This window comes from Bos indicus, chromosome 12 (genome assembly GCF_029378745.1).
Source record: "Bos indicus isolate NIAB-ARS_2022 breed Sahiwal x Tharparkar chromosome 12, NIAB-ARS_B.indTharparkar_mat_pri_1.0, whole genome shotgun sequence".
Classification (NCBI taxonomy): domain Eukaryota; kingdom Metazoa; phylum Chordata; class Mammalia; order Artiodactyla; family Bovidae; genus Bos; species Bos indicus.
The window spans coordinates 76,949,902-76,973,782 of NC_091771.1; the positions used below are offsets into that span (position 1 = coordinate 76,949,902).

A 23,881-nucleotide genomic window follows, 5' to 3' on the forward strand; every position below is an offset into this window, starting at 1 on the left:
TATCCCTTCTCCAGCAGATCTTCTAGACCCAGGAATTAAAACGGGGTGTACCACATTGCAGGCAGATTCTTTACCAACTGAGTTATCAGGGAAGCCAATGGGGGCAATTTTCTTAACTCAGAAATTCTGCATGCTAAATCGCTTCAGTCGTGTCTGACTCTTTGCAACCCTATGGACCGTATCCCACCAGGCTTCTCTGTCCATGGGATTCTCTAGGCAAGAACACTAGAGTGGGTTTGCATTTCCTTCTCCAGGGGATCTTTGTGACCCAGTGATCGAACCAGAGTCTCCATTGTCTCCTGCATTGGCAGGAAGGTTCTTTACCACTGAAGCCACCTAGGAAGCCAGTCAGAAATTCTAGCCATTTATTCTCTGCCCAAATATTTATGGTTTAAGAAGTTCATCAGATTATTGTCTCTAGTAGCCCCTACTCCAAATAGAATCAGCTAATTTGTCCAAAACTGGGAGCTTGGTCACATAAATTATGGTACATCCATAATTGGAACACTATGCTCCTATGGAAGAACATTAAATAAAATGGAAAATACATTCCCCTCATATTTTTAAGGTTTTGCTCAGTTGTTCAGTTGTGTCCAACTCTTTGCAACCCCATAGACTGTAGCCCTCCAGGCTCCTCTGTCCATGGGATTTCCCAGGCAAGAATACTGGAGTCGGTTATCATTTCCTCCTCCAGGGAATCTTCCCAACCCAGGGATCAAAACTGTGTCTCTTGCATCAGCAGGAAGATTCGTTACCACTGAACCACCTGGGATGCCCTTTTAAGTTTTAAATACTTATTAAAAATACAATGTACAGTATGATCTCAAATCTGTAAAAGAAATATATATTTAACTGTGGTTATATCCTAGTGACGTGATTCTAAATAATTTTCATTCTCTTCTCTTGTTTTTATGGTTTTTCATTGCTCATATTTTCCATAATGGCAATCTACTGCATTTCTAACTGGGGTTAGGCATGGGGATCAATGATTAAAAAAAAAAAAGAAAGACCAGCTACCTCCAAAGTATTCTCCCTTTAATGTTACCAAGTACCCTGGGAAAAAGAGGACACAGAGCCTTGGAGGGAAGAACTATGGGCTTTCCTCTCCCCAACATCCTCCCAACTAAAAAGAGTCAAGATCTTTGGGTAATAAGTCAGATAAAAATTCCTCAGTCAAAAGGGTCTGGCTGCTTTGTAAGTAAGTCACCGTCAGGGAGGAGGTGACAGCAGCTGGGTGGGGGGAACGCATGGTTTCTGTGTGGGGCAAGATAAGGATATGCGAATGTTCCCATTTTCTCATCACAATGCCGGACATCCTTAAAACCAATGGCTCTGACAGACGCCATTGTCAGCCCCCGAGAGTTCTTTAGTACAACATTTAACAATCATCGTTCCCAATTTCCCATTTGCTTAGAACATCATTCTTAAATCCCTTAATTTGTTTTCAAGACTGGAATAAAAGGCCTTTTCATCACTGTGTCAAAGGGCATTCTGATTGCCAAGCTCTAAGTGCTGTGATTCCCCCTATCAGATACAGAACAGTGCAGATAATACTCCACTGAGATAATGAAGAATGGGCGGTCCATAATGAGCGTGCCGCTCTAAAGAGTCAAGAAATTAATTCCATTCTGAGCCTTTGGAAAATGACTCCTGCTCACAGCACAGCGGGCTGGGAAACCTAAGTTTCACTTTTTAAAAATGCACACATTGTTAACACAAGTTCATGTGCCCAAAGTACAGAGAGGCCAAACAAACTGAAACGAAGGAGTCTGGAGCAGAGAAAGGTTTATCGCAGGGCCCTGCAAAGGGATGAGGCGGGTGACTCCTGACCCACAAAGCTCCAGATTCCCCAAAGCGTTTCGGCAAAGGATTTTTAGGGTGGCTCAGCAGTGAAGAACCCCCACCTGCCAATGCGGGAGACATAAAAGATGCAGCTTCAATCCCTGGGTTGGGAAGATTCCCTGGAGGTCATGGCAACCCACTCCAGTATTCTTGTCTGGAGAATCCCATAGACAGAGGAGCCTGGAGGGCTACAGTCCATAGGGTTGCAAAGAGTCAGACACAACTGAAGCGACTTGGCATGCAAAGGACTTTTAAAAGCCAGGTGAGGAGGTAAGAGGGGTCACAGGGTCTGTGATCAGCTGGTGCACAGCTCTCTGATTGGCTGATGGTGAGGCAGCAAGGTGGGGTCACAGGGGTTAACTTTATCCATCTTTAGGTTCCAGAAGGCCTGGGGCTATGTATTTAAGGTCATCAAAGTGAAGTCGCTCAGTCGTGTCTGACTCTTTGTGACCCCATGGACTGTAGTCTACCAGTCTCCTCCCTCCATGGGATTCTCCAGGCAAGAGTACTGGAGTGGGTTGCCACTGCCTTCTCCAGGGGATCTTCCCAACCCAGGGATCAAACCCTGGTCTCCCGCATTCCAGACAGATGCTTTAACCTCTGAGCCACCAAGGAAGCCTGTTAAGGTCATCAAGTAGTTAGCATCTTCCACTGGTTGGAGAAGGGGAGGTTGTTTACATCTGCAAAACACACAGCAAACGTGCCTCAAATACTATTATCAAATTCTCTGGACAGAAGTGCCTGGCGGGCTACAGTCCATGGGGTCTCAATAGTCAGACACGACTTAGCAAGTAAACAACACAGGTACTTCAGAGAGGAGCTAAAGCAGAGGATGTGGGGGAAGCCCTGTCTCCCACGCCCGAAGGTCCCATGGGGTCCCAGTCAGTTACAATGTCAGCTTGTGTTTAGGATGGACTTGTCATCTGTGCTTGCTCCCTGCTGAGGACCAAAGAGCTCCTTCAATGTCCTCAAGGCCACCTTATAGGGAGGGGAACCAGGCTCAACCAGGAGGGGATATATATATGTATAATTATGGCTGATTCACATTGTTGTACAGCAGAAATGAACACAACATTGGAAAAATTAAAACAGAAAACATAGGACAATAGGTTTCAAAATGAAAGTCTGTAGGACAAGAGGAAGGAAGAGAAATTAATTGTTTCTCATACATTTCATAAGGTCTAGGCTAAGGGAATTCATTAGCCTGGGCTACTTCTGCAGGTTAAGGCACCAACAAGTTCAGTTTCCTGGTGACAATCACCATCAGAATTCCTAAAATGGTGGCTGATAAAATGTATCTGTTTATTAATTCCATCAACATTGAACAGCTGAACACCCATGACATACAAGGTCATGTATCAGATGCTCTGAAGGCTGAAGGATGAATGATGTATAACGCCAGCTCAAGGGATAAGACATTCTCTGGCCACCAGAATGAAGATAAAAGCTTGAGCAGCACAGGTTTCTGGGGCTGGGGTTGGGGCAGGGGATACCTTCTGCTGAGGACATCACAGGAGGTTGAAGGGAGGAGTATCTAGTTGAGGTGGATTCTATGAATGCTTTAAACTGTGGATTGTGGCGATATTAACTGATTGGCTTGATTTTACAAGCATTAAGCTGGTGGTGGAAGGAATATGCTTATTAACTCTCACTGTTAGTTCAGTCGTGTCCAACTCTTTGCGACCCCATGGACTGCAGCATGCCTGGCCTCCCTGTCCATCACCAACTCCTGGAATTTACTCAAACTCAAGTCCATTGAGTTGATGATGCCATCCAACCATCTCATCCTCTGTCGTCCCCTTCTCCTCCTACCTTCAGTCTTGAACCTGGCATTTTGTAGGTTCCTTCAAATGTGTTCTTATTGGATAAGCATGTCATAAGCTCATGAAAGGGAATATTTTTTAATCAGCACAGGCACAGTGATTCCAGGGCCGCCTTCTCCTCGCTTCACCATTTCTGGGTGCATACCTGTGATGCCTCTTTTCCAACACAGAACTGAAATGAAGGATTGGAAGGATTAGATAGAAGGGAAGAAGGGCATACGAAGGAGGAAAAGGTGGTTTAGAGAAGGCTGATAGTGAGGAAGGGGAGCGAACGGTGAAGGTGGGGCATATGATAGTTTTATAATTCATCCTTGATTCTTTCTCATCAGTACCCATAGTTTTGGGTTCTTCCTTGCTGATTTCTCACTAGGGCTGTCCAATGTCTTTCCTGGTCTCTGCCTACTTTTGTCCCTCGTGAATTCTGTTGCTCAATGAAGCTTCTCACATCAACACTTTTCCTATTTTAGCAATTCACAGGTGCATGCAGAACTCATGACAAACTGGCCTCAGCATCCTGTTCCAGTTTGCCTGCACGGATGCTAAGTCGCTTCAGTCGTGTCCAACTCTGTACGACCCCGTGGACTGTAGCCCCCCAGGCTCCTCAGTCCATGAGGATTTCCAGGCAAGAAGACTGGAGTGGGTTGCCATACCCTCCTCCAGAGGCTCTTCCTGACTCAGGGAACAAAATCGTGGGTTATTTACCATTAGCGCTACCTAGGAAGCCCCCTATTCTGGTTTGTTGTTGCTCAGTCGCCAATTCATGTCTGACTTTTTGAGACCCCATGAACTGCAGCACACCAGGCTTCTCTGTTCCTTACCATCTCCTGGAGTTTGTTCAAACTCATGTCCATTCAGTGATGCCATCCCACCATCTCAGCCTCTGCTGCCCTCTTCTTCTGCCTTCAATCTTTCTCAGCATCAGGGTCTTTTCCAATAAGTTGGAGCTTATATCCCTCTTTTCATTCATTCATTTATTGGCAAACGTTCAGTGAAATGCACACCATGAACTTGCTGGTCTCATTAGGCCACTCTGCTCTCTGAACCTACTGAAATATTCCCTTAAGTATTCTTTGTCCACTCCTTACCTCCATGACTTGCTAATCAAGGGCTCTTTTTTTTTTTTTTTTTTTCTAATTTACCACTCCTATAACACTTTGAGGCCATTTTATTCTTTTTTATTATCTACATTTCCTAGAGCAGCCCCTTACACACACACACACACATACACACAAACCCTCAATAAGCCATATGTTAATTAAATGACTTGCTAATTAAAGAAATGAGCAATTATAAATACAATAAACTGCTTGGTGAAATACAGGTTCTTAAAGCAGAAGGGAAGAAAACTACTAAGTTTAGCATTTAAAAAATCTAATTTCTAATAATTATCTGGTATATGAAATAGTCTGCCTTTTACCTAAAGTCTCTCATGACTCTCTCTGCATATTAACCATCATGACTGAATGATGGATGAATTAGAAATTTTATGTCTTTTAACTCTGTTCACATGTTTTGGGCATTCAAAAATAGTATCAATTAGTTTTTACGGGGAAAAAAGAAGGGCCTATTTGTCAAAGGCAATATTAACCTTAGTCATTAGAATATACTTATCTCCTTTGAAGGTCATTTCTTTTCCACAGCATCATTTACTGAATATCTGCAGTGAGCAGGACTTTGTGGAGGTGCTGTGGGGCACCAGGCCTAAGGTCCAGTTATCAAAAAGGAACTTAAAGGGGAGATGTGAACAGGACTTTCATACGCATGTTAAAAGCGCAGTAAGTGATGCAGTAAACCCTCACGGCTGGAAAAGTCAGGGGAGATGGAGATGAGGCTTGAGCTGGGCCAGGAAAGATGAGCAGGATGCAAATGAGCAAAGGTAAAGTCAAAGACTGAGGGAAGGCAGTCCTGTCCTTGTGCTGGGTTTTGAATTTTTTAACAGGATTACCTGATAGCCGAGCAAGAGACTGAAAAAAGCACATGTTCCTAGTCTTTGCACTATAGTAAGCCATGCTGCTGCTGCTGCTAAGTCGCTTCATTCGTGTCCGACTCTGTGCGACCCCATGGATGGCAGCCCACCAGGGTCCCCTGCCCCTGGGATTCTCCAGGCAAGAGTACTGGAGAGGGGTGCCATTGCCTTCTCCAATAGTAAGTCATGATGGTCCCTATAACAATCATCAGCTGAAATGATCACTGAACTAACCAAAGAGCCCTAAGTTTCCTGAGTACACAAGGCTATGCCATCTTTACCCTGGGCTCACAAGAATAATTATTCTAAAGAGCTGTAATTGCTTTTCAGACATTCTTACATGAATTTGTCCAAACTCTCAAAGAGGCAGGTGGCAAACAGGAAATCTGCAGGCAGCAAGCTGTCATTAAGACAAAGTCTCTGTCCTCGGGATCTTTCTGATCCAGGGAGACTGGCAGAACAGTCCCTTAACTTGGTGGTTAGCATCTGTTCCACTTTACCAAAATCCCTGGGTATCTGAGGTCTCCTTGAGGACCATGTCTTGGTGATCTTGGGGTCCCTGCTCCCTAGCCCCGTGCACAGGTGTGTGCTAAGTCAATTCAATCGTGTCTGACTCTTTGCAAGTCTGTGGACCGTAGCCCGCCAGACATTCCTCTGTCCATGGGATCCTCTAGACAAGAATACTGGAGTGGATGGCCATGCCCTCTCCAGGGGATCTTCCTGACCCAGAAATTGAACCCGTGTCTCTTACGTATCCTGCATTAACAGGCAGGTTCTTTACCACTAGCGCCACCTGGGAAGCCAGTGCTTGGCAAATACTTGGGGGCTTAATTAATGTTTGGAGGATTCCTAGGTGAGTGAATGGATGGGTGAAGGGAGAAAATAATGGTTTACTTGTTAATGTTGCCAAAATCTGGGGAGAGTTTAACTGAAAAGTGTTTAACAGTTCAAATAGTGTTTAAGTGTTTGAACAGATGGAGTTCTGCCTCTGTTTAGGGGACTGAGTCAAAAGGGACTGGGTTCTGCGAGGACCTGTGCACGTGGCCACACGGCCTTTCCTGGGGAGCTTGCTCATCCTTCTCTGGTCTCTGTTTTGCCCTCCATTGTGCTGTTGAACAAGGAAGGCTTGAAAAGGAAAGTTGCAGATTTCAGGGTATTTTTAAGAATTTTCCTTAGATTGGGATAGATTGGGAATTTGGGACTGACATGTGCACACTGCTATATTTAAAATAGATTATGAACATGGACCTAATGTATAGCACAGAGAACTCTGCTCAATGTTCTGTAATAGCCTAAATGGTAAAAGAATTTTAAAAAGAATAAATACACATTTATGCATAACTGAATCATCTTGCTGTATGCCTAAAACTAGGACAACATTGGTAGCCCACTATACTTTAATATAAAATAAAAATTTTAAAAATAAAATATTCAGTTTGTTTTTTTTTTAAGAATTTTCTTTAGGAACTGAATTGGGCAGGAGCAGAAGAAAATGAGTTTCCCTCATTTGGGAGTGGGGAGGAGATTCATGAAACTGGAGTGAAGCTTGTACATATGAGGCTGGACCTGTGGCCTGGAGGTGAACGTCATTTCATCAGTGACCTTGAAGTTTTCTGGCTGAGAGTAGAAAAGCAAACGAAAGTACAGAAAAAAATAGAAATGAGAAAAAATGATTTGATGAATCAAATTGTGATTTTTTTTTCCCTTCAATAGTTGGACGTTCTTCGATCCTATTGTTTTTAGCTTTCTATCGTGACAGCTTTGCAGGATTGAATGAAACAAAGCATACAGGAGAATATGTCTGGTTTTAATACCCAAACGCTTTCAGGCACTTGGCTCCAGAACCGTGGAGGGGACAACTCTGTACTTTATCAGTATGAATGTCACACTAGTACACTTTTGGGTCTTGATGTCAGAGTTAGTCTTACTTACAAACTTACTATTTGGCTGGTAGAACCTGCAGACATTTGAGAACGATTTTACTTGTATAAACATCGCCCTACAATTTGGCTAATCGTTGTTTCAACGTAGTGTTACATTGAATAAAATTTGAAGCCAAGACCATTTTAAGTGTAAGCTAGTTTCAGTCAGCTTGGAGACTGTGTGCATTTCCGATGGAGCAAAGACACTGGGAATTCTTTGGCAAGTTTTCCGAAGTGAGACAACAGCTTCTCAGATTCCAGCAGCTGGTTCCAGTTAACCCTTTATGCCACAAACATCTGTCATTCTCAGCCCTAAAATCTCACAGCTTTTATGATTATTTTAAAAATTTGGATTGTGTATAAATTTGAGACGCATAAAGGGGGCTAAGTCTTGTCAACTGATTGTCATCTTTTTGATTTAAATCCTTTTTTGTGCATTTTCCATTTTATCCAACTAACCAGAAAAATTATAAATTTCCCATTTGTGATCTTATTTGTCCAAGCAAAGATCTCTCTGATTTAAGGTATTCTGTCCTGATAAATCTGTGTTCCTTAACTCACCCAAGTTACATTATAACCACTATCATCATCATTGTGTTTATATATTTATTATATAATTGTCAAATAAAAATAAGTCTCTGCTTGTAGAACTGAAATGTGAGTAAGTTTCAACATAGGACCAAAGCAGGATTAATAATGACATGTCATATAACATTCAACCATATAATATCCTGAAAATCTTTATTGTCAGCATTTCCTTGTGGAGCCCAGAAACGATGTCAGTCATTTTCAACTTTCCCTTCAGATCTTTTGGGAAATTTTCCCCTACTGATGGAATTGTCAATCTGTCATCAGGAAAGACAACAGAGTAATGTAAACGTGGTGATTGGCAAAGCAGGGCTCAGGCTGGCCTTTCTGTGGTGGTTTCAGTACATTCTTCTTCCTGATTTAAAGGGATGAGAGTATTACTTAAGATTTTGGATTTTCTTTCAGTTCAGTTCAGTCACTCAGTCATGCCCAACTCTGTGACCCCCATGGACTGCAGCACACCAGGCTTCCCTGTCCATCACCAACTCCCGGAGCTTGTTCAAACTCATGTCCATCAAGTCGGTGATGCTATCCAACCATCTCATCCTCTGTCGTCCCCTTCTCCTCCTGCCTTCAGTCTTTCCCAGCATCAGGGTCTTTTCCAATGAGTCATTTCTTCGCATTAGGTGCCCAAAGTATTGGAGCTTTAGCTTCAGCATCAGTCCTTCCAATGAATATTCAGGACTGATCTCCTTTAGGATGGACTGGTTTGATCTCCTTGCAGTCCAAAGAATTCTCAAGAGTCTTCTCCAGCACCATAGTTTCTTTAGCACATTTCAAAACTGGCTAGACATTCAAAATAACTGAATACAATAAATGTATTGTTTTAAATATACCTCATAAATTACTTTTTTAAAAGCAGCATAAAAAAGAGTGCAGAGTGCCAGCTTTCCTGGTGTCTTATGGTAAAGAATCAGCCTGCAATGTGGGAGACATGGGTTCAATCCCTGGATTGGGAAGGACCCATGGAGAAGGGATAGGCTACCCACTCCAGTACTCTTTCCTGGAGAATTCCATGGACAGAGGAGCCTGCCAGGCTACAGTCCATGGGGGTCGCAAAGAGTCAGATGTAACTGAGTGGCTAACACTTCAATTCTTTATTTTTGTCACTGCTTTTACTAGCTATAATGTTTTTTTAGTACAGTTTAGATTGTCAGGGGAAGCGATGTTCTTTTCAGAACTTTTCAGAGCTGTTTTTGTCTGCCCAGGGCAAACCCTGAGTGTCACTCCTGGTGACAGAGGTGGGGTGGGCAGCCCACTCCATTGGCAGCTGCTCAAACGATGAGAAGGATTTTCCTGACTTGGAATCAATATTTGCTTTTCTCTAATGCCTACTGCTGTGTCTTTATCTGTCGATTTTCCAAATCCCTTCTGGCCTCTTCACATCTCTCTTGTCCTTTTGAGCCAGTTGCACCCTGATCTTTACCTAATCATTCTGAAGCTAACCATTTATAAAATGTATCTCTTCTCTGTGTTCCATTAGGTGCCATTAGATGACATGACACCTGTGATTGTAGGAACCATAGCACCTGACAATTAATAAGCATTCAGTAAAAATAAGTTACATTTTTTGTTTTTAAAATTTGCTGCCCAAGAAAGCACAGAAGCTTTGAAATCAAATAGGCCCAAATTTTATCACAGTTCAAGTATTCATTTGCTCTAGGATCTTGGGCTGTATTTTTCACCTCTGTGTTCTCAGGTTTTTTTTAAGTCATGATAGAACCCATTTTACAAGTTATGTTGAAGGTTATCTATGCCAGTACTCACAAAGCACCTAGTCCAGTTTCCAGCACATAGTAAGTGCTCAGTAAATATTAGTGTCCACACAACACATCTTTCCCCTACCCCATCAACCTCTTAACCCAGAAAAAATTAAGGAGACTTGCTTTCCGCTTTGCTCTTTCTAGTCTCCTGACTTTGGATAAATCATTTTAGCCCCCTTGCACGTTTCTCTATCAAATAGTCCCCAATATTTACTACAAAAGTACCTTTTAGGGATCAGATAAAATATCATTTGGGTGTTAACTATCAATAATCATGGTGAGTTTTCTTAAAGTAAGGTGGTGTTGTTGCTGGTGGTAATTTATCAGTGAATAATTACTGCATGAAGGCATGAACTATTTCTCCCAACCCCAGCCCTCCCCACACTGTGAGTGAGGGAAAGACGCTCAATCCTGTCGAACTCTTTGCCAACCCCGTGGACTGTAGCCCACCAGGCTTCTCTGTCCATGGAATTCTTCTAGCAAAGAATACCGGAGTAGGCTGCCCACACTGTAGCCGAAAGAAAAAAACGCAGCAAATGGTACTATAGAAGCATGCACAGAGAGGAACACTGGCCTAACAGCCTCTCACGGGAGCACCGGCAGGAAATTCTCAGGTGACCATTTGGCCGCCAAGTCCATTGACTCAGTGCTGACATAAAGGCTACAGAGGCCCGAGTTCCCAGGGTTGTAGTTCTGGAGAACTGACGCTCTCCCCCTCATCTCTTCCAGGAATTTCTATTACATCACCATGTTGCGGGATCCAGTGTCCCGATACCTGAGCGAGTGGAAACACGTCCAGAGAGGGGCCACGTGGAAAACCTCCCTCCACATGTGCGACGGGAGGAGCCCCACCCCGGATGAGCTGCCTACCTGCTACCCTGGGGACGACTGGTCCGGGGTCAGCCTGCGGGAGTTCATGGACTGCACCTACAACCTGGCCAACAACCGCCAGGTGCGCATGCTGGCCGACCTCAGCCTGGTGGGCTGCTACAACTTGACTTTCATGAACGAGAGCGAGAGGAACGCGATCTTGCTGCAGAGCGCCAAGAGCAACCTCAAGAACATGGCGTTCTTCGGCCTCACGGAGTTCCAGCGCAAGACGCAGTTTCTCTTTGAGAGGACATTCAACCTCAAGTTCATCTCCCCCTTCACGCAGTTCAACATCACGCGGGCTTCCAACGTGGAGATCAACGAGGGCGCCCGCCGGCGCATCGAGGAGCTCAACTTTCTCGACGTGCAGCTCTACGAGTACGCCAAGGATCTCTTCCAGCAGCGCTACCACCGCACCAAGCAGCTGGAGCGCCAGAGGGACCGGCAGAGGAGACGCGGGGAGCGCAGGCTACAGCGAGATCACAGGGGCCACCGCTGGCCCAAACAGGAGGGGAACCCCGAGGGGGCCGTCACGGAGGACTACAACAGCCAGGTGGTGAGATGGTGACCTGCCCTCTCCTCCCGCGGAAGGGGGGAGCTGAGCCAGCCCTCTGACCTCACCTTGGAGAATGTGGGACCCCGCCGAGGACGTCTGGCCCGTAGGTGGCTTGCTTGGGACCCGCCCCCCGGCTTCCTCTCTGTCTTCACCTTTTTCCAGCCAGAGATGATCCATCTGGTTCTTTTTATTTTTTTCCCCTGACATTTGTCAATCTGTGATATTAAGTAGGGTAAGGAATGCACCCAACGGGGATAGACCTCTTTAGAAGGTCAAAGGGCAAAGCACCAACAAAGGAAAGAGTCCTTGGGATTTTTTTTTTTTTTTGCAGCAGCAGCCCAGGTTGTAGTTTGGGCAACTGGAACCTACCCAAGTTACACATGAAAAGCCAAATTATGGCTTGGATGTTCTGCTGAAACTGATCAGTTCATATCGTCTCTTTAATGGAAATACTGCTGTTGAAAGAGAGAGGCAGAGAAGGCTTTTTCAGCCTTCCCATGGGGTTTAACGCCAACACTCTCAGATGCTGGCTCTCATCTTTGAACTCTATTTGAATGTGGTTTAAATCATAAGTAGTGTAACGTGTTTTGTTGTTATGGTTGTTTTTCAACACGATTACCCTGCTACTGACCATCACTGCAGACTCACATCCTCTGCATCTTATCCCTGAGCCATGCTTCTCCCCCATCTTTTAAGGAAAGGCTAGTAGATTCAGGAGACGTGTGCCTGTGGCCCCAGAGAAAGGAACGTGGGTTAAGGCCATTCGGGAGAGAACATGCTTATTAACAAACACCTAAGGAGAACACCCTTTACCAGTTTTTATTTTCAGCATAAGGAATAAAAGATAAATTAAGAAGGAAGAAAAGCAGGCAGATAACTACCTATCCACCATTTCCAATGTGACTGCAGAACCTTAGTTTTTTTAATGAGGACTATTTCAGAGTTTTTCCTATTTGGAGCAGGCCTCTTATCTGATACAGCACTGCCAGGTTTGAAACTCTACTGTCATAGAGGAAAAGACACTTAAAAGGAATTTGGCCTTTAGTATAGGAGCTCAGCCAGCATGTATGCAAAATAAAGTCAAGATCACTAACTTAAAAAATAACTCTGACTTAGGCCATGAGACATGGAACGCAGTGTGTGTTTACTCCAGGAGTTTAGAAGGACTCTACCTCCCAACGTTTGAATATCTATAGCCTGGTAATCTTTTTTTCTCCGTGCATGATCTCTACCTGTTGTGAGAGTGTGGTCCAAAAAAATATGCTGCGTTGCCAAGTGCTTCTTATTTTCACCTCTTCCCAGCCACAGCTACAACACAATGTCTTTGAATAATAAGGGGAGAAATATGGCAGAGGGAGTAGAAAGCCTTTGCCTAGCATTTAGTAGGGGATCAGAGTGAGTAGAAAGTTTCACAACAGACTGATCTGATCAATCCTTTCAAGGAGCTGAAGGCAAAATGAGTGAACCCCCTAAATCAGATTGAAAAGCCTATTTCATTGATATCCAACATGTTTGATGTTTAAGCCAGCTTTACATAAGCTGCGTCTCAGCCTCCAGAATACTCTCTCTGGGGTTGAGAGTTAATCAGCCCACATTCATGGAGCACTCGCCTGCACAGAGGGGATCCTGGTGTCTCCATCAAAGAGAGTTCTAGAGAAGAGGCTTAGATATTTCTGATACTACCCTCGGCTTCATCTCTCATGGGAGGAAAGGCATTACTGGGACCTCCCTTGTGCCAGGAACTTTGAGAGGCCCTTTTCATAACTCAGATTTGTTCACAAGAAGGTAGATACTGTTTGTCCCAATTTCACGATGTGGAAAGTGAGATTCACAGACAATAAGTAGCTTCCTCATGGGTTGTGAGCTAGATTTGGCTGACTGCAGAGGGCAAACTCTTTTTTTGTCTCCATAATGTTTTCCATATGGGATAAAAGCTTCTTGCCAATCGTGCTAGAAACCACCCGTTATTGTCCAGAAGGGTTTGCGTCTAACCCACCTGAGTGTGATAGCTCCAAGCCATCAGGGACCCAGTGCCATGTTGCCTTGGGTGAGTCCAGGCTCCTCCAAATCACTCATCCATCAAGGAGCTGAGAGACTGATGGCTTTATAGGCAGTTGTACTTCTTAACCCATAGATGGGGTGGGTTGAAGGGGCTGAAAATATAGCTTGTTAGCTGATAGAGATTAGGCTCACAAAATATTAGCATCTCCCTTCCTGATGATTTGTTCCTAAGGTAGTGAGAAAGAAGGCTTGCTACTGGGATTAATGAGCAGCTTTCTCTCTGTCTTCCCGTTTCAGTGCTAAGATCTAATGCTCTGTAGAATGGCAGAGCTGCAAATTATTGTTCTGCCTGTCGCTGTGAATCACTCACACACATACACACACACACATGCTAACAATCCAATGTTTTGTCATGTGGAAAATCAAAACAAGTTAGAAAGCATTCAGATTGTTTCTTTTAAACTCACTTTACATTTTTGGCAGAGAATTCGTGCCTAGCTGAGGCTTGAAGGCAGCCTCTGCTAACTTCACACCATTCCTCAGGTGCCTCGGGGTTTCTATCAAAAAGCTTTCCATGGCCTCGCTGCTGAAGGCGTGATGTATGAGGCTCCGCTGGAGACCCAGTATCAGGATGTTCAGAGGAGAAACCATCTCTCTGTATTGGCCTGAGGCCAGTGCTGAGCAAATTAAAAAGACCGACATGAACTTCCTCCTTCGTATCATTTCATTCTGAAGCAACACACTCGTCCTCTCCCTGCAGTCCTCTGTTGATAGAAATGAAGAGGTGAGGATGCAGTTTGTTCTCTCAAAATTGACGGTGCACCTACATGCCCAGTGATCCTCAGCTCAGGGCAAGGATGTCAGCAGAAGGCATTTGGGTCTAAGGATCCATGGGTAGCCAGCTGCTTAAATTGCTGTTGTTCAGTTGCTAAGTCATGTCCAACTCTTTTCGACCCCTGTGGGCTGCAGCATGCCAGGCTTACCTGTCCTTCACTCTCTCCCAGAGTTTGCTCAAACTCATGTGCATTGAGTCGATGATGCCATCCAACCATCCCATCTTCTCTCGCCCCCTTCTCCTCCTGCCCTCAATCTTTCCCAGGATCAGGGTCTTTTCCAATGAGTTGGCTCTCCACATCAGGTGGCCAAAGTATTGGAACTTCAGCTTCAGCATTGGTCCAGCCAATGAATATTAAGACCCAAAACTAACTCATTCCAGATACATCTGTGTTAAAAGCCCAGCAGAAGCAAAAAAAAAAAGAAAAATCCCTAAGGAGTTCCACATCCTGTTGACTCCTACAATTCCCAGGTAGACCTTCCTTTCATTCTCTGGCAATGGCAACATCAGTAACCAGACTGGGATAAACTATCTATGTATGTGTGTGTTTAAATTATAATTAAGGAATAAGATACGTACTATATATTCTGTCTCCTTTTAACTTTTTGGCTACCTACTCTCAACAGTAGAGAAAACCTGCCCTGAGAATTATTTGAATACTCTTTCTAATGATTGCTAACATTAACAATCAGTGTTAGGCAACAGTTAAGGTTATCACATGTGTTATTAAAAAATTATAAAAATATGCTTCTTATCATCAAAAGAAGGTAACTTTATCAGAAATAGTTTGACCAAAGGTTCGAAATGAGGACTTGTTCAAAAATCTGACAATATGAATGAGAGGGGATCAAGGAGGTGAGCAAAGATCATTAAAATATAAATACAAGTCCATTAGGTAGGATTCCTATTTGGCTGCTTTAACAGAGAAACTGAAAACTATAGTGACCTCAAAAGATTGAAGCAATTGCTGTCTCAGTTAGAAGACAAACTAGCCTGCCATGTGATAGTACGAGAATCCCAGGCCCTCTCTTGCTCTTTCATCCTAACACACAGCTTTCAACCCATGGTCCAAGATGACCGCTGCAGCTCCTGCCATCTCATTGTTATTTCAGATAGCTTAGAAGAAGCGGGGAGAAGTTGCACATATCAATTCCAGTCACATCTCACAGGCTAACACCTAGCTATTAGCTACATCTAGCTGCTAAGAAGACCAGGAAATGTCATCATTATTGGTTGCCTTGTGCCTTGATAAATATATAGGTTCTATTATTAAAGAAACAATGTGAAAATCAATACTGATCAAAACCATCAGTCTCTGACACAAAAAGGAATTGAAAAAATATTTCAAGTACTTTTCAATGTCATCTATTTCGTCACCCATTTTTGCTAAGGCTAAGATTAAAATTTTCTAATTTTGTATAGTATTTCATGCTTTTCAAAACATTTTTACATCTAGTATCTCATTTTTACATCTAGTATCTCACAGTCTTGTATGTAAAATAGCTCATTAATCCCATTCGATAGTTTGGCATGGAGATTCAGTGATGTTGAAAGATTTCCTAAAGATTCTAGTTTATTAACAAGACAGGTACTCACAGCCCCAGTCTTTTGACTTCATATTTTTCTGCTACTTTATGCTACTCATCATCAGTATTGGGATTGAGAATTGCAAGACTGTGAAATCTCAATCTCTATTGATTTATAGCTTCCTTTGCCTTCTCATAGAACTGCAGGGACTCAAAAAACGCCAAGGAGAGGGGTAGAGTTGGCTATCAACTCCCTGCCTCCAGGAGGAAGCCTCTTATTAAGAGTGAAACGGCCAAGAGATGGGTAGTGTTACAGGGAAATCTTGAAGCATCACCACTCAAACACCTCTCATTGGACGTCCACCCCATCCAATCCAAAAACTATTCAAGATGAAGCCCAGGGGAATGTACTCCTTAGGGAAGCTTGGTGGTAGAAATATTTTGAATCAGTGGCAGCCTGAATAGAGATGCTTTACAGAGGCACAAGAGAACCCCTGGTTGAAAAATCTCCCTTCCTCTCTACTTCTTCCCTCAGCCCCTGGAATTTTATCAGCGACATACTGCTTTGGTTCTTAAAATTTTTATTTGCTATTAAATGAATCCCTTTGCACATTTGCCAGGGAGAGGGAATGCTTTCAGTTCTCATAAGCCAGTACCTTCCCACCAAGGATTTACCTGACTCCTCTCCAACTCGGACTTCTAGCTGAGAGCAGAGCCTGTAGGAAGGGATCATCCTCATGGGATCAGACGTGGGGATTGGGAGAGAAAGGGTAGCTACAGAGAAAAGTAGGGCTTTTAAAAGCAGGCAGGTCTTTAAAAGGGGGAAAGATGTGCCAGGGAATGGGGAAACATAGGAAAGTGAGTCGGGGACAGTTTCCATCCTCAGTGTCAAGGGCAGTCTGGAGCCATTTTGATTCTTTTGGCCACTGCAAAGAGCAAGAAAAGGCTTGAGGCTTGTGAGACAGGATCAGAGCATTCGAGATAATTTTAGGGACTGAACTGGAGCTGGATCAGAGAGAAAGCTGGGGTGGACTTTGGCAAAGGGTACTGTGATCTGATCACAGCTGTGTCTCTAAGGTCTTTCTTTTTTGTCGTTACTTTGCCTCCGCTGGTCAGCAGAACTCCAGCTAAAAGTCTGCAGGTGGGTATTGGGACTGGCTGAGTCCAATGACCTTACCCATTTATGTCATCTCTGGGCAGCATGCAAAGGTTCTTTCTCCAAGGCACTTTCAGCTTTTCTTCCACCCCCCTCCCTCCATCTCTACTGGACATAAGCGTGCTTTCTCTCGCCACATCCACCTAGACACACCTGAACTAACTCCCTTATTAGCCCCTCTGGGCAAATGGGCAGGGTTCTGAGACCTGTGTGTTTTGTAGCCTAATGGACAGACTGCATACGGACCCACCCTTGCAACACACCTGCAGAACCAACCTACCTTGCAGAGGTGCTGAGATTTCCAGAGGACTGGCCTCACTATGAACACCAGCAACATCTGCAAGACAAAAGCCCCTGAACTTCCAAGCCAGGACTGGAGGTACCCTAACAGAACCGCGGATCTGAGGACACGGGAGCACAGATGTTTTTGAGCCTGTGTTCTAGGTCGTTTATGGACAAAAGTATAGCTGTCATGCTTGGGCACATTAAATGGAGCCTCCGTGGGTTACAAGTTCTGTTGTAGTTTGTGGGAATTTATCAAAGGGCCAGATGTCAGTGCTGAAAGGCTTCAGTTCTTTCTGGGGAAAACTGAGGGAGCAGCATTTGTTTGTCATGGTCGTCGTGACAATGACAGTATGATTTAGTCATTGTCCCATTTATTTCCACCAGCTTGTCATTTTTTTAATCATGTGACCATCTTTTCTTTTCCTTCCTTCTCCACACCTCCCTCCCCAAAAAGACCTTCTGTGTTTTGCTTGTATTATTTTTCATTTCACAAATCCACAGTGGAAAATGGTGGAAAGAAGAATCTGGACTTGTGTCTGGTGCCCCATTTTAGATGTAAAGATAGTTATCCAATAGATAGTAAGTGATTTCTCCTAAGATATTTCTTTATGTTTCTGTGCAATACTATGTATGAACTCGGGTACTAGGAGATTGTATTGTGAGATTATCAACCTTTATTGCTATTTAAAAATGATAGTTTGTAGAACTGAGAATTCCCATTGATGTGAAGCACAATTTAATGAATAAGTTAACATATTAAACTGTTGTGATGTCAAGAACAACTGTCTCCCTCTGTGATTTTGTTAGACATTGTTGCAAAAGGAGAAGAGCTGGTTAAATACTTTAAGGGATTTGTGGAAATTGAATACAGGGGATCAGCTTTGTCAAATTCTAAAAATCCATGCTTTGGATACAAATGTGGTTATTGGATGTGAAACTTTAAAAGCATAAAAGACAAAGAAAATATAGATTGAAGCAATTTCAAATCTCTGAGGCCAGGGAGGGTTTCACAGACTCTCAAACATGTGAACTTCTAAAACCATGGCTCTTGGTGAGGCTCCCCAGTTTAGTGCCCGCTCAGCACACTGACATTCACAGTGAAATGCAGAAAGCAACCCGCAGACTTAAAGGAGGAGGCAAAGGTCTGAGAAAGAATGATGGAGGAGGAACAGCAGGGATTAAAGGAAAGGAGTTTGGAATCCAAGCTAAAAGAAAAGAAAGAAAGAAGAGGAAGGGAGGAAAGAGTAGGAGAGAAAGAGAGAGGAAGAAAACCCAAACAGTAAGGAAATCCATTATGGGTCCCTCCAGTTTTCATGCGTATGGTTTGCCAGATTTTTTTTTTTTTTTAATGACTAGTTCCTCTAATACAAAGAAACAAAATTAACTTCTAGGACAGAAAAATTTCCTTCATTCAAAAATCCCTTGAGTGATACAATTTACCATTTTCTTTTTGTTCTATCTGGAGAAGGAAATGGCAACCCACACCAGTATTCTTGCCTGGAAAATCCCATGGACAGAGGAACCTGGTGGCTACAGTCCATGGGGTCTCAAAGAGTCCGACACGACTGAGCAACTTCACTTTCACTTTCACTTTTTGTTCTATAGAGGTGGAAATTGTGAACCTCCTCCTTGCTTGCTTGTTAGTTTGATTTGGAGCCTTAGAAAAATGTCCTTCAGCCAGGTTCCTCCTTCTAGTGAGAATCATATGCAAAGGGACATTGACTCTAGAACAACTGCAGTAGCTTATAAAAAAGGCTCCAAAAAATGGAAGTTAAATGCACATCTACACATACACACACATTTGGGGGACTTTTGTCTTTCAAGAAAAACCTCAGACAAGTGAAGAGAAGGACTAAGAAACATTCGAGATTTACTGCTTTGTCTCATTCACCTTGAAAACAGTGTTAAAAACAAGATTGAAAAAAATGTCAAATATATTATTGAAAATATGCTTTCAATATGGTACTGTTTCACAGATCATTTTTCATATCAAATATATATTTGAAAATTAATGGAGTAAACTAATTCAATATCATTATTTCTTCATGTTGTAAATAATTTGTTTTTTATGATATTAAAGTAATATATGAACTTCGATAATTTGGGAAATACAAGGCATTAAAAGGTTCATAAATTATAGAGCCAAACTCAGACATTATTTTGATCTATTTTCTTTCCTATTATTTAATGCATTAGCAATTACAGTAACATTTAGATAATAAATGTTTTAAGAAATTAAAACCATACAGTCTATGCAATGTAAATGCATATGTTAATATCTTAGCACCCATTCTTTGAAAACGTTATTTTAATAGCAGCATATAATTTTACCATTCCCATATTTTGGAGCATTCTGGTTATTTTCAGTTTTTTCCGCTAATATAAATAACACTGAAATGAATATATTTGTACATAAGCAGCATCTTTGTATCCCCCTTGGAGAGAAGACAATGGATGAATTATTTGTATCTTCCCAACGACTCCAAAGGAAAAAAATATTCAAAATTATATTCAAAAATTATTCAAAATAGGTCAAAATTACTTAAATGGAGCAGGATGGGGAACACGTGTATACCTGTGGCGGATTCATGTTGATATATGGCAAAACCAATACAATATTGTAAAGTTAAAAAATAAAATAAATAAAAATAAAATTTAAAAAAAAAAAGAAAAGTTACTCATAGAATCAAAGAAAAATATCTGTATGTCTCCAGAACCACCCTCCTGGCCCTGGATTGAAGCTCTCATTCCCAAAGATGCTGGGGGTGCTGGCTGTAGGCTGATAGCTCCCAGCTGAGTCTCTCGGGGACCTGGCCTCCCCCAAGGTCATGCCACCTTTTGGGGAAAGGTCATATAGGACGACTCTGCAGGGGAGCTGAAGGTCAGGTCTTTTGACTGGCGACATCTCAGCTGCAAGGCACCCTGTAGGCTCAGCTGAGGACTGCGTGGCCAAGCATCTCAGGTCACTGTCTGTTTCCACCCCATCCTGCTGCCGACAGGTGTGACCCCAATCAGCTCGGGACACACACCTCACATGGACTCTGCTCTTCGGGAAGGAAGACCCGCCGTGGACCTCCGAGTACTAGCCTCCGCAGCCTTCTGCCACGTGGTGTCTTTGTTCTAGCACCTGCAGACTTCCTATCTTTTGAGCTCAGCTGTCTTGAAACATTATTATGGCATATTTGGTCCAACATTTCTACTTGTTTGTAGATGTAAGAGGAATCTGTGTTGGCTCAGCTTGTCAAGTTCCTAGAAACAAGTCTGCTTTTAAATGTTGAAATCTCCTTTGAGTTTATGCTTCTACAGCTTTTCCATTATTTGGCCCTTCATCACATGTTCTATTTTGAGACTCCAGATTTTCACAATTAACTTTCCCTCCTTTTCTACTTTGAGGGGCTTTTCCCTCTGTTTGCTTATCTTTTCCAAAACCTGCCTGTTTGTATTCTTTCCCTCAATGATATTTCTATTTTCCCACCTACACATGTTGTATATATTTTACTTTACATTTCCACCTCTTAATTTTTGTTTTCAGTTTTTAATCTTATATTTATGCTTGGGTTTTTCATTTTAATTTTTATTTAAAAAAATTATTTTCAAGCCTTTGTTTTATTGGTCTAGCTTTTTATCTTTTATTAATCTTTTTATCTTTTATTAATCTCACCAATTTTATCTATCTCTTAATGCTTAACTTCTTATTTTTATAGATAGTTTGTTGTTATACTCAATTTTCTATCAAGTGTGAAAGTGTTAGTCACTCAGTTATATTCAACTCTTTGCGACTGCATGGACTGTAGCCACGAGGCTCCTCCACCCATGGGATTTTCCAGGCAAGAATACTGGAGTGGGTTGCCATTTCCTTCTCCAGGGGATCTTCCCAACCCAGGGATCAAACCCAGGTCTCCCTCATTGCAGGCAGATTCTTTACCATCTGAGCCACCAGGGGAAGTGCATTTTCTATCAAAGTTTCTTTCGATTTCTCCCTGTTGGTTATAATGGTCCCTTTTCTTTATTTTGAAACAAACATTTTATTCCTGCTATTTTAAGTCAACATGTGGTCAGGTAATTCTGCCTGCACAATTTCTACTTTCTGAACTATACTGAGGTTCTTTGGGGGCTTTGTATGTACTCAGTTTTTGTAAAAATTTCATGGATACCTGAAAAGAATATGTACTGCATTATGAAATTATATATCTACAGAAATTTCTCTATGTATAATATAAACACATATGTAAGGTATACTGTAACTATCATTGCATATATAGCATGTATATAATCATTATATGTGTACATGTACATATATGTGCATACATATATATGTATATATATAAATACGTAATTTATCAAAGACACAGTGCCTGCTAAAATCTCCCAGTATAACTGTACTTGGATCCTTCCATAATAGTTTATAGCTCGTATATTCTGGGGACGTGTTATTTATTGTTTATGACTTCCATTTTGCTTTGATGAGGATGTCATTTCCAATATAAAATGATCTCCTTTGTATCATTTAATATTTTCTGCTTTAAATTCTCCTTTCATTTTAACATTATTTTCAACTTTTTGTAATTTGCAGTGTACACACACTTTAATTTTTCTTCATATGGTCTGAGCCTGTGTCTTTTAGTTTGAGAGTTGTTATGACTTTTAGGTTGCTATCCTCTGATATTCTCTTGTCTTATGATTTCACTACTTATGCTTCTCCTCTATTTTATGTTCTGTTGTCCTGATAAGCAGTGATTTTCTTGGAACCAATATTAAGAATCCAACCATATTTATCTGACATTCCTTTGTGTGACTTGAAGATGTTTATATTTACATGCTTCTCTCATCCTGTTTCCAATTGTTGGTTTTAATTACCTGATGTAAGAACCCAGGATTAGATGTAATCTGGGACTTGAAATGTACACTGTTATTGCTGCTGTTATAGTGTTACTACAGTTACCATTATAACTGTATCAAAAAGAGATAAGAGAATGTAAATTAAGCACACTGTTGTTCTTATCCTAGTCTGGAAATTCTGAGCTATTTCAAACTCAAAGTCGTCACAGTTCTGGGTGATGTTCGCATATCTGATCATTTAAATAATTCATACAGTTGTTGCATGTGGAATAAGAAGATATGAGGATAAAGAGGAAATCAGGACCTCTCATACTGGTGTTTGAAAGCCATGGGGACAGCTGGCTTTCAGGATGTCATCAGTTCCTGTGAATAATGTGTTTGCTCAATGAGAAAAAAAAAAATTAAAGGAGTGAAAATTTTCTCAGAACTCTAGAAGTACAATTGTTTTCAAGTTTAATTTATGACTAACTAAATCCATAATATACACAAAAGAGGTGAGAGGGGACAAAACAAGCTTCTGTATTAATAACAGAAGTTTTGAAATTTAAGAATAGAATTTTAAAATATTTCTGAGGAAGAACAGTGAGTGTTAATATCCAAGTAACAGCTAAAGAGTAAATGTAACATAAGGATTCTTTTCTGCAAAGGAAAAACAGTGCCTTCACAAATCCGTGATGCTCACTTGATCTGGGGCACGATTTTGTTCAGTCACTGTCATGTCCAACTCTTTGTGACCCCATGGGCTGCAGCACACTAGGCTCCTCTGTCCTCCGCTTTCTCCCGGAGTTGTACTAATACCCTCTTGTCTGTGTACCCACAGGTGTTAAATGACAAGAAGTCATGAAATCCATGCCAATCAGGGCATCATGCCCAGGAGCTCTGCCAGGATGCCTGCCAGTTAAGTCTTAAGCAGAAGCATATGTATCACTGTTCTAAGAAGCCGTTCCCGAAGGCTTCTGTCCACACATGCAGCTGCAGGCCACGGCCACTCACCCCCAGCTACCCCGTCACTACTCCCCGCGTGAAGGTGGAAGGCACCAAGGAAGATACATTATCCCGATCACCACTGAAGAGTCGTGGTCTTCTGCTAATGCCACTTTCTTTCTCCCTAGGAGACAAAGCCACCCGTAGGTGAGATTCTAAAATTTAGAAAAGGTACGCAATTAACTCATAGGATTATGATGTCCCCCATCCTGAAGTTACTAATGACCAATTTTACTCAAAGTCGTTGGAGCACGCTTTCATTAATTTTCAACAGTCCCCAAACTCAGATTAGCAAGGTTTTTGTCCCCAATAGTAATTTCTGTGACTCCATATAAGGTCAGTGGAGATTCTGCAATATCTTTGCTGCTGCTGCTAAGTCGCTTCAGTCGTGTCCAACTCTGTGCGACGCCATAGATGGCAGCCCACCAGGCTCCTCCATCCCTGGGATTCTCCAGGCAAGAACACTGGAGTGGGTTGCCATTTCCTTCTCCAATGCATGCAAGTGAAAAGTGAAAGTGAAGTCGCCCAGTCGTGTCCGACTCTTTGCAACCCCATGGACTGCAGCCTACCAGGCTCCTCCGTCCATGGGATTTTCCAGGCAAGAGTACTGGAGTGGGGTGCCATCGCCTTCTCTGGCAGTATCTTTATTACCATCTAAATCAGAGCCCAGAATGATGATAATTTAAATCTTTCCAGGACTTCCCTAGTGGTCCAGTGGTTAACACTTCACCTTCCAAAGCGGAAGGTGCGGGTCTGATTGCTGGTCAGGGAGCTGAGACCCCCACATGCTTCAGGGCCAAAACAACCAGAACATAAACAACAGAAGCAATACTGTAACAAATACAGTAAAGACTTTAAAAATGGTTCACATTTTTAAAAATCTTTAAAAGGAAAATTTAACTCTTTCTGATGTTTCTTTCCTTCT

General features: G+C 42.3%; 1 protein-coding gene across 1 annotated transcript in view; it reads left to right on the top strand.

Annotated features, from left to right (window-relative positions):
* HS6ST3 (heparan sulfate 6-O-sulfotransferase 3) overlaps window positions 1–17,915 on the top strand; it is a 721,357-nt gene extending 703,442 nt beyond the window's left edge. Inside the window, exon 2 of the mRNA XM_070800399.1 lies at window positions 10,634–17,915. Within this exon, the coding sequence (XP_070656500.1) occupies window positions 10,634–11,342 (709 nt within the window). The 3' untranslated portion in view covers window positions 11,343–17,915. The remainder of the gene's footprint in view (window positions 1–10,633) is intronic.
* The last annotated feature ends 5,966 nt before the right edge of the window (window positions 17,916–23,881 follow it).